We start from the raw sequence: 11,759 nt of genomic DNA, 5'->3' as shown, positions 1-11,759 counted from the left end.
GAGATTTTATAATACCTGCAGATCAGCATAAATGTTTATCTAATGGATTACAAATCACAATTTCTACTTCATAGTTCTGGTGTACAGTATGATAAATTATTTATAATTATAGTATCAATTAATGACTGGACTTCGTGCACTACGGCCACTATCTAATGTCAATGTGATGGCATGTGGATAGAACTTTTAAATTAACACTGCTTTCAAGCAATTGTACGGCATACTTACATGCAGAATTAGGATGTAGTACTCTATATGTATAGTGGTGAGTGCATTTATATTAATGACACGTATAACTGAAGAAGCATATACTAAGTAATATTTTGTATTTAAGTAAAAACAATTACATGAAATAAATTGAAATATTTGATGTATTATTTTATTTTATTTTTTAGATGTTTTTCCTGATTGAATTCATTTTTAACACACGTAATTCAACAAATTTAAATATTGTGTTACATTTGGAATCACCATTTTTTTAATGCATTCACATTTATTTATCTTTCTTATTCAGTAACTGTGAGTTGTTCCACCTCTTCTAATGTTTATGGCGTACAATCCAACAAGAAGATTTACCGACAATATACCCAGCAGAATTATGTTGATGTTGATTTTGACGAAAATGTTTGGTGGTCACCAAAATTAACGCATCATTGTTAAATTAATGCATTCATCGATCTTTTTAGGATCTAAAATTAAACACTATGCACCTAGGTATGTACCTAAGTATATTAATAACAAAATAACTGATGTGAAATAACAAACTACAATAGTGATATTGTCATATTGATATTGAATATATTACATATACATATATACATTAGTACCTACTCATAAAATTTTTTTAAATGTTATGAAGATAATTGAGCTATAATTTTTTTTAGTAGAAAGCTCTACGAATAATAAACAAAATTTAATAAACAAATTAGAAAGAGTATATTCGATGCTGCACACAATCTAGAAGCTGATGAATTATTTTCATTAAACGTACAAGATGGGCTAGATACAATGGGATCAAACATATTTTCGATCAATGTCCATGGACACAAAGTACATCCATACTTCTCAACCATCATTGGAACTTCATTGACAAAAAATGTTACTTTTTTCTCCCCGTGGCATTCGTAAAGTGCGGCCATCACATTTGATGCAAAAGGACTCAAATATGATGATTTCCATTTTCTATCTCGCATATCATTGAAGTTTGAACTTAGCAAAGGTGTTGTGTCTCTGGCAAAACCTAGTCTAACAATTGCACTAAACACGTTCGATGAATGGCCAAAATAAAACACTCCTTTTGGCCCGTGTTGTGTTCGAGATTTATTACTATAAAAATAAAAAATAAAACTCTTGTAACCGATAAATACATAAAAATGCACGGTTAAAACTGTACGGTACACACACCTGAAGTTATTTATGAGATCTTTCACAATCGGACAGCCAAGTCTTTCGTTATATGAGTCGCCATACCCGTTTAAGTAGTAATACTTTAAATCTTCATCGTACTCAAGAACCTATAAACGAGCACAGTAATTAATCACTGAACATCAATTACTTGATTAATCATTGATGTAGGTATTTACTTCTAAATCTTCTTGAGAAAATACGGCACACCAAGCTGGGTGAGAATTTAAGTCCACCGATCTTTCGTATCGACACGAGTTGTACATAGCTTTTATTGTACCTATATAAACACATTACAATAGAAATTAAGTTTTTAAAACCAAATATAATTTATTTTATATGATTTACTTAACGCCAGATTATGATCCAGTCCCAAAATCTTCGATACTCTGGCAATTACGTCTTGTATGTGTATACTACTACGAAATTGTTTTAATTCTTTGTTATCATTTACAATTTGAAATTTAGACACCTAGAAATGGAATAACGAGTATTAATAAGTCTTATTTACTTATATTTAAAATTTAAATAGAATACAGAATTATTCTTTTAATTTAGAAAGTTTAGATTTTACATTAAAGTTACGTTTAATTTTATATCATCGCTGTTTATTAATGGTATATCCGTAACATTCACATTAAAGGCAGATTTTAAAAAGTAAAATGCGCTATCCCGTGATCTTTCTTTTGTCGTTGATAACACCTGTAAATTAACAACATTTTTAACTTATATTTAATAAAAGTATACTAAACGTTAAAAAATAAAATTACGTTATACGTTATAGGATTATAAGGTTCGTCAAATATATCTTTGTATAAACTTTGAAGTCTTAATCCCAAAGATGACAAATCAATAACACCTTGACTATTAAGTTTATTTTGATCTTTTTCAGTCAAATTAAAAACCCATGTTTTGATCGCCTCAAAATCTTCTTTACATAAACTTGAATTATTGGTTATGTTATTTTTATACTCGTTTAAATTTGATATGTTATCTATAGAATCTCTTCCGGGATTTCGAGTTCCATGCCTGGACAATAACCACAATTGCAATGTCTTACAATCTATTCAAAAATTATAATAAATCCATTTTTTAATTATAACATATTTATTGAATAAGTAATAACTTATTATTCAACACAATTATAATTTCATAGAGTATATAAAGGGCGAAAAAGAACATTATTTATAGAATAATAGTATATAGGTATCACTAATATTATCGTTATTATCATATTCATCAGATCAGAAAATTCAATAGTAAGTACCTACCTATTTGAACTATCTTAAAACATTATATTTTTATGAACTGGTATTAATATATTTATTAGAAACACAATAGGATAACTCACGTATTATACTATGATTCTTATGAAAGTTCATGAATTTATAATGCATGGATTATCTTAGATCGTGTGATCAACACACTCTATAACATATACAATTTGGTAGGTGTGGGCACTGCTATAATGCTGTACATTAGGAGTCTAGAGGGGTCCCTGAAACAGATGTATTAAATTTGAAGTCAATGATATAAAATCATTGCATACAAAAAACGATTCTGAATGAAGATGAAACATCAGCCTATAATATTACTACGTATATTTGATGGTATTATTGTAAGTAAAATAATTTATTTTACTAATAGACATAAGTAATATTATAGTAGATTAAATTAATTTATAAAATTAAATAAAATTTAAAAATTCAATTGTGCATACATAATAATATAGATACTTAGTTTAAAGCACCCGTGGGCCACGAATAACATTTTTAAATTACAACAAATTATAACTAAAATCGTTATTCTTCGTTTAATATCTAATTTCATCCAAATTTGTACTTAAAATATCTATAAAACTGTGTTAATATGTTTTAGATTTTTTTGTTACAATATAAACCACTTGAGAAACTTTGTTTTTATTTTCAACCCACATAGTTATAAAAATTGAACACTTTATAAATTACCAACAAAATAATTTGCAAATTTTAGAGATATCGATGAATTTTGTCAAAATTTAAACTTTAAATGATTACAAAAATTGTTTCTCTCAGAATCTAAAATTGGAAGCATATGATATAATATCGGTGAGGCCTAATGGGGGGGGGGGGCTAAGGGAGCTATAGCCCCCCAAGAATTCTGTTAACACTCTTCGGAATTTCGTAAGAAGTTCCGGCAGCGTTGGCGATACCACAAGGAAAACAAGCTATGCCCCCCCCCTCAGCATATAAATTCATTACGCTACGCCTATGATATAATATATAACAGCAATTTTTTTTATAATGGCTAAATATTTATAACTTTTTAAAAATCATGACCCATCACAGTAATTTTAAAAGTATTCAGACTACAAATTTATTTAACTATATAATAATATTTTAATAGATAAGTGAAACTTACTTGGTTGCGTGTAGTTTTGTTTGGCTGACACATAACTGTATGCAGTTTTTGATGCAAAAAATGGATAAGGATGATCGTCTTGATGAAAGCATCTATCTGATTCACATTTAATACAACTAAATATTATTAGTGGCAGAATAGTCACGATAAATCTCATTTTAAGATAATATTTTATTATATGTAAAGGTCTAGAAATAAAAATGAAATTATAAGATACTTTAATAACGTTCAATGTAACTATTATTGTCCGACTAAGAGATGAGACTCTATTTTAATGTTAAAAATCTCATGATATTATACAGAATTGTAAAGTGTTACTCGTACTGTAGTAAAAATATAGTAAACTCTACACCCCCACTGTTTTAAATTAATTGACTCGCGTGGGATATACCTATTATGTATACCCACATACATTGCATTCACAAATAATTGTTGAGTAAATTAATCTATTATTGTTTGCTTTGGTGTTAACTATCGAGTAGGTAATAGATAATATTATTTAATACATATTATTTATTTAAATACTATAACATTATACATTTATACTCTTAGTTATATGCATTAAATTAGTGACATAATAAAAAATGTATTTGGTATACTCGTATACTATAAATAATATTACGACAGCTTTGATATAATGCATTGTGCGTTCGCTAGTATAGATCAAGGTTAGTATAAATATTATTTTTTATCAACCTTGAGTATAGATGCCTACCTACATGGTAAACTCGGAAACCAAAAGTTATTAAAGCCATTTTCACGAGTTTAATCGTTTCCCGACAGAGTGACCCTCGGTCATTATCTAGACAGCAATTAGACATTAGTCTTCTAAAAGTATTATAATAATATTATAATAAATTAAAAATAATATTAGTATAATTTTATAATAATAATTCTCTAATATTATCATTAAAAAATGCTGTACAGTGATCAGTGATCACCATAACTGTTTTTCCGTTAATAAAAATTAATATTTTAAAATTAAAATGTTTAGATATTTGTTGAGAATCAGTGAGTCTATAAATTCATTTAATTCTATAATGATTACGATAACGCGCACCATCATCCATCACACCTCGTTTAGTCTCCATATTATATTGTCAAAATATTACTAGTTAGTAGTTTAGCGTCGAAATTAATATTGTATTAAATTATTAAATTAATGTAAATTAAACAAAAAAGTATAGTACACGTGGCAGCTGGCCACATATGCAATATAAATAACTATTACAAACATCACTAGCTCAAAGTTGAAATACATTAAATTATAAAATAAAAAGTACAACAATAATTTAAGTATATATCAGTGGCGTAGCCAGGGGAGTGGCTGAGGGGGCTGCAGCCCCCCCCCCTCCCGAAATGTTAATAAAATTTAAAAATGATTTTAATGGTCTATGGTATTCGATCAAAAACTAAACCACCGCTGTGTAAAAAATTGATCAGCACAAATGTCTCACAGCTAAAAGGGGTGGTGGGTGGGTGCCGAGTAAGTACCTATAGTGGATAGTCAGTTCTGAAAAATATTGAGTGACACAACGTATTAAATAAATAAATATAGAAATAGTCACATTCATGTAGAGTATAGACATACACATGGTTTATAAATAATGTATAATAATTAATAAGTGTATTGAGAAAAGAATTAATGTTTGGATAATTGTTTTAATTGAAAGTACATTCAATGGTTTATTAATAAAGCAGAATTTATATAATTTTTAAAAGTTATTTTTATTGTAGTACCCGTAACATGAATTTTTAGAAAGGCTAATTTTATATAGAATTATAATAGGGGATCTGGGGGCATAGCCCCCCACGACTCAGTGCAAAATAAAAAGGTGGGTCGTGTGTGCTGCAACTAACATTTTCTTGCCTCACTGTCGAAAAAATTTGCGCCGCCATTGCGGGCGAGGATCACTTTAGCGAAAAACAGAAACCCCATATTCACATATTAGGACCGGTTTATGTCCCCATTGGTTTTTGTGTTGGGACGCATAATATAAGATATTATTACCAGCGGGGAACAGTAACAGCCGAACGTGTTCGACCTTCGACTTAGGCCGTTTCTATCAACTTTGTGGGGAAGACTCCTCCAAGTCGGTAGGAGGTCGTGCTGCTGGTGCAGTGTACCATCCTCGGTATGGCAATAATGTGAACTCGACTAATTCTTCAAGACAACGAGCACAGTTAAGATATGGTTGGATGAAATATTATGTTAATCCTATATTCATCCTGTTTTCATCCTGTGTTAATAATTAAGGTATTTATCCTGACGTGTTATAAATATTTACAAAATATGTTACCTGCTTACTTGCTCATAAGTGCACAGTAATTTTATTCCATGTATATTGTTGATAAAATAAAAATTATACTTATTTACACATCACTTGTTAAATCAATTGACTGGTAAGTATATAATATAAAACAATGCGACTATTCTATAATGATGTACCTAATTATCTAAAATTCAGATTCCCAGTATTTCATCAAATGTTTAAAAAGAGTATGAAAACAAGATTTAGTGTACTCTTGAATCATAATATATATATATATATATATACATATTTGATCTTTTTTTTAAATTGTACTTTATTTTTTCCTTCTAAACACCATGATTAAATTTAATTTGTTATGACCAAACTACTAAAGTACTAAATTAATTACTTTTTAGGAATAAGTATTTTATTTTATTATTACATATTATAAAATTACATAATTTGTTATAAAAATATGTATTTGCAAAAAACAAAATTCTAAATTTCTGATTTATTTTAGATTCTGAGCGGAGCGATGAATGTATTGATTTTGCAATGATGTGTGTTTGAATTTTAAATTTTGTTTTTTTGTGTCTGACATCATGGTTTCGGTCAGTAAAAGTGCTCGATTTTCTTCAACAGCAACTTTTTTTGATAGAAAAAAGAATCTAGTTGGTACATTCGGTAGGTCAAAATTGAACATTTCCAATAGTTTTCAAAAGCAACAAGAAAAACAAACAAAAAATGTTCACACAAAATAAGTTTTCGAAAAAAATGATTTTGGTTTTTGTGTAACTCTAAAAATATGACAGTAGATACTAGATACATACAATTTTTACTGAATGTTTGTGTTCACATTTTCTATACACCATACAATTTTTAAAATATTTTTACTCATGTTGAACTATTTATAGGCATATGAATTGTTCGACTATTATTTCTTTTTTTTTAAACTTATGTCAATAAAAAATTGTTCACTTTGTCAAAATACTTGTAAATGCAATACAAGGTTAATCGTAAGTTGCTGTTACAGCAAATTAAAAAAAAAGTTGAGTGTAAATCCACAATAATTTTTTATGAGCATTTAAACTTAAAATTTAGACAAAATTGGATATTCATACGATTTCTTTTGCAGCGATTTTCTTATTTTGTTGTAATTCAAAAATATTTAATTCATACTGTGGTTACTTGAAATTTACACCAAATGTTTATTTCATCAATTCATATTATACTTGATCAAGTACATGTACTCTACGCGGTACGCCCGAGGCAACAAATTAGTGATATCATCATTAATTAGCTAATCTTTCCACTATGGGGGTCGGGTCTTAAAAACCAAACATGATAAATATCACCCGACTAGTAAAAAAAATATACTTGATAACATTTTCAAAATATTTTGACTCGTTTTAAGCTGTTGACGGACACTAAATTTTATTGGTTGTGTCAAAAAGCATGACAATTTAATACAAGACTCTTAATATATTATTACAATATAGCAGTTGAAAAATATAGATATATGCACGATTTGTTTTTACAAGAATTTAAAATTTAAATGTTGGCACTATTAACCAAGTTGAATATTGAAAATGATTTTGTAGTTAAAAATTTATAAAAATTTCAATTTTTATAGCTATAGGGATTGAAAATTTAACCTAATGCGCAACAGAGCGACTTCCACTTACCTGCTTTTTTTTAACTAAACTATATACATTTTTATCTACAATTTAATATACAGAAATTACAAGCATAAATCATTTGATACATTGTTTGAATTTCGTTCCGTTGTGTAGAGTACATGCTTCGAATCGACCAAAAATTCACGAGTAGTTGCTGTATTTGGTTTTCATTTAAGAGGTTACAGGAAAGTGTAATTTTACTCTATAAATCTTGAATGTTGATTGGAGGATTAGCATACATAACATTTTTCAAGTGTCCTCACAAAAAAATCTAACGGAGTGAGATCAGGTGACCTTGGAGGCCACTCAACTCGGTCCGTGTGTTGCAATACATTTTTCACCAAATCTTACTCTCAATAACTCTTGAGCAATTCGCGCATAAGAGCAGGTGCCCCGTCTTGCTGATAATAGATATTTCTACTTGTAGCTAATGGTAAATAATCAATAAGTAATTGCACAACATTACTCAAAAGATCTTAGTATTTTCTTTCGGTTAAAGTTCCGTCGTAAAAATGGGGCCCTGGTAATTTTCCACCCGCCAAACCAATTCATACGTTAATATTAAAATGATGTACGATATTTTGGCACAGGTAAACAGACGATGCGCAAATGATGTACGGCCGTTTATAACTCAACATGTTTTGAAGTTTGTAGGAACAGCCCAGTGAGAACTTTCATTCGACCAAATTAACGATTGTTTTACTTATTCAATATTCTGCTATTAGTTTAATTTACTTTCATCAGTCTACAAAATATGATTATAATTAATAAGATATTATCCTCATATGTCACCATAAATCAAGAAATAAAATGCAATCTATTTTCTGGGTCTGTTACGCGTAAATGTTAGACAAAATCTGGTTTGTAAGTGTGTAGTTTGTTTTTTTTCTAAACCTTTTAAGCTAAAGTCTTGGACCTGCCAATTTCATGCCCGACGTGTCTAACAAGTAACAGACGAACATGGTTTAAGATGTACATATGCCAAGATCTGATTTTCAATAACGTCATTTAAATTTAGATTTTTGTTGCACAGCATATTTTGTTTTATTGAATGGACTATTTTCTATCAACAACATTTCAAGTTTTTGAACATAGGGGTTATGTTGATGGTACATTGGTACCGATCAGGATATTGCCTTGCGTACATCCTTATAGCTTCTTCGTTCTCGTGCATTTCTGTTACATTTTCCACAGGTTTACAGCAATTGAACTTTTTCATAGTTATTCATAATTCAATTTTTATTACACTAAAGTTTAAACTATAGATAAATTATATTACTTTCTAATATTGATAACCATGAGCAGACAACGTCGAACTAATAAGATCGAAATGACATATGATTCTGATAATGAGTCGCATATAATACTGGAATACTGGATATGAAAATAGATAGTGAAATTTTTATAGGCAGATGAAAAAAATAGAAAAACAATTTCTCACTACAATTTTAATAATAATAATTTTGATGGAATGAAAAATAACACAATTAGAAATAAAATAAATATTTAAATATTTATTAATGTTGATTAATTATTTGAGGCATGCACTTTACATAACGAAGCGACTTTCGAACAACTTATCGAATGATTTCGGTATGCTCCTAGCTAATATCTATAAATATTAAATTGTACATAAAAATGTATAGTTTAGTTAAAAAAAATAAACTATAGAAGTTTAGAATTTTCTGTAAATAAATGTTTTTATAATAAATTATGTAATTGTATAATGTATTAATGTGTTATAATAAAATAAAATACTAATTCATAAAAATTAGTTAATTTATTACTTTAATCATAACAAGTTTGATTTAATCATGGTGTTTAGAAGGGAAGAATACGCACAATTTAAAAAAAAATCAAATTTAGTTTATTTTTTTTAAAAATTATATCTAGCTCTAACTTTGCAAATGTAGGGTTTAGAATACAAGTTGATGCATCAAAATTACTTGAAAAAAAAAAGGACAAATCCAAAAATGATGTTCAAAATAGGGGCTGTCATTAAAAAAACTAAGTTTTGCATTCATGCTCAAAATTTAAGAGTTAAAATATAGTAGGTCATGATCCACTAGTGAAGTTGAATGTCCTGCAAACAGAATTGAAAATTATTTACAGGGTAATGAGTGACAACGTGTCCCTGTTTCCGCGGGCACACTGTATATGATTTGTGGATTTGTCTAGACTCTAAAGAGTCTATTTACTTTCATTATTTTCATAATTTTAAAAAATGTATTATAAACTTACGAAGTAATAATGTTAAGTATAAGAAAAAATATATTGTATATAAAAACAAAAATGTAAACATAAAATATAAATAATATCTCGGTCTATCGACCCTATCATTATACCTAATATATAATTGTTATCGATGTTCGATAATCTGAAAACTAATACATTGATTTCAATTGCACACATTGTAAAATAACAAAATTATTTTCGTAATTCCATTCATCACTATATTACCCCCCAACAGACTCTAAATTCCCCCTGGTGGGGAGGAGACTTCCCCACGGTTGGAAACCGCTGCTCTAGGGCATAGGCTCTCTATATAATATGTCTGTATGGCCCACAGAGTAATCAGCTTAGCCTTAGGCTGGGCACGCGCGGGCGTTATTTTACCTCGCCGTAAAATTACGCCGCGTTTTGTTGAAATACCACTAAAATGAATGGAGCACAATACACGAGTGTCGCGCCGTAAAAATGCCGGGCGATAATGCGATATTTCGAAAACAGTCGAGTGCACCATGACTTTACTGCACGTTAAAAATATCGCATGATCAGAAATCCCAGTCGAATTGCATTATAATGGTAGGTGGAGATCTCACACGCAGTAATAAGATGCACGACCTATTGTTATTTTATTTCAATATTCGTTCAATTTTCTATTAGCAGTCATTAGTTATTAGTATTCACAATAGTGAGAACAGTTAACATGTCGTCAGAGCACTCAGCAGAAGAAGAGTCTGAACTTAAAATTTGACATCTGAAATTGATGTAGAACAGAATAGTCAGTTAGACGCAGAACTAGACATAAAGCTTTTAATTTCGTTTTTCGAAAATAAGCTTGTTTTAAGGGACAAGACGTTCGACAAGTTTTCAGACCGCAATGAAAAACGAAAAGCTTGGAGAGAAATGTTCGGTTTGATAAAGTCAGGATTGAACATCTTCAATTTAAGGACCAGAAATTGATAGGTATATATGATACACTATTAAATCAGTATTAATATTAAAATAATATAAATAAATATGTTTTCCTTTCTTATATATTTTGTCTGTACCTATCAATTATTGAAATTATGAATGTATTTGATCTTACAATTTATTATTATACGTGTAAAACCGCGCCGTAAAATAACGCCCGTGTGTTCCCAGCCTAAGGCTGTGGTCCGTGATCAATACATTGCTCCACTCAAAAGCACGACAAAAGATATTTTCAATTTTGCTAAAGTACTTAGTACATTCAACTATCAACTATACCAAGTTAATCCACCTCGGTTACATCTTTAATCGTGCTCAAAAGTGATGAAAATATAATAGATATATTATGATAGTGTTATCACTCTGATAACAATGCTATAAGAAAAATAGATAGTATTATCTAAAGGTGGATTTATTCCCAGATGGTTATTATTATTATTTTATCTAGAAACATAGAAGACTAGTGTTCTATGCATGAACACACGATTTAAGATAGTTGAATGTTAAGATAAGATAAGATAAGATAAGATGTTGATAGAGAATGTTCATGCCGTTCATGGTTCTATTTAATCTATTCTGTGGTTCTATGCTAGAAATCCCACAGATATATATGTTGTTTTATATATATTCTGTGATAAATCCACCTTGCATTATCAGATCTATAGCCGGGGTTCATGATAATATTTTTATTTTGTGATAATATAAAATAATAGCTCATATTCGTATTTCATATTATTCATATTTTCAAGTCTGATAATATAAAATATATAATACTTACTACTTAGTACCTACTAAGAACTAAATAATAGTATATTTATTTTTATAAGTA

The 11,759-nt window shown here is 29.1% G+C and overlaps 1 protein-coding gene across 3 annotated transcripts; it reads right to left on the bottom strand.

The window, feature by feature from the left end:
* Positions 1-837: 837 nt before the first annotated feature.
* LOC111040510 (multiple inositol polyphosphate phosphatase 1-like) lies at positions 838-4,176 on the bottom strand. 3 transcript variants are annotated; one of them, XM_022324445.1, is made up of 8 exons: positions 3,805-3,916; positions 2,756-2,902; positions 2,175-2,467; positions 1,990-2,106; positions 1,753-1,876; positions 1,584-1,684; positions 1,405-1,514; positions 838-1,326 (listed from the first exon to the last, which is right to left on the bottom strand). In XM_022324445.1, the coding sequence occupies exons 2-8, from the start codon at positions 2,799-2,801 to the stop codon at positions 894-896; spliced, it is 1,224 nt and encodes a 407-aa protein (XP_022180137.1). In that variant the 5' UTR covers positions 2,802-2,902; positions 3,805-3,916; the 3' UTR covers positions 838-893. The 3 variants fall into 3 exon arrangements, with proteins under 3 accessions (XP_022180137.1, XP_022180136.1, XP_022180135.1); XM_022324444.1 differs by lacking the exon at positions 2,756-2,902 and having other exon boundaries at positions 2,175-2,433; positions 3,805-4,176; XM_022324443.1 differs by lacking the exon at positions 2,756-2,902 and having other exon boundaries at positions 839-1,326; positions 3,805-4,175.
* Between the last annotated feature and the right edge of the window lie 7,583 nt (positions 4,177-11,759).

This window comes from Myzus persicae, unplaced genomic scaffold (assembly GCF_001856785.1).
Source record: "Myzus persicae strain clone G006 unplaced genomic scaffold, MPER_G0061.0, whole genome shotgun sequence".
In the NCBI taxonomy this organism is placed as follows: Eukaryota; Metazoa; Arthropoda; class Insecta; order Hemiptera; family Aphididae; genus Myzus; species Myzus persicae.
The sequence above is the reverse complement of the archived record's forward strand: the minus strand, read 5'-3'. Positions and strand labels throughout refer to the sequence as shown.

What these genes read in the sequence shown, in the direction of transcription:
- LOC111040510 (XM_022324443.1), bottom strand. Translation starts at nt 3,961, where the DNA reads ATGAGATTTATCGTGACTATTCTGCCACTAATAATATTTAGTTGTATT. An exon ending in GCGATGATATAAAATTAAAC is followed by an intron (nt 1,877 to 1,989) that starts GTAACTTTAATG and finishes TTCCATTTCTAG; the next exon opens with GTGTCTAAATTTCAAATTGT. An exon ending in GATCTCATAAATAACTTCAG is followed by an intron (nt 1,327 to 1,404) that starts GTGTGTGTACCG and finishes TTATTTTTATAG; the next exon opens with TAATAAATCTCGAACACAAC.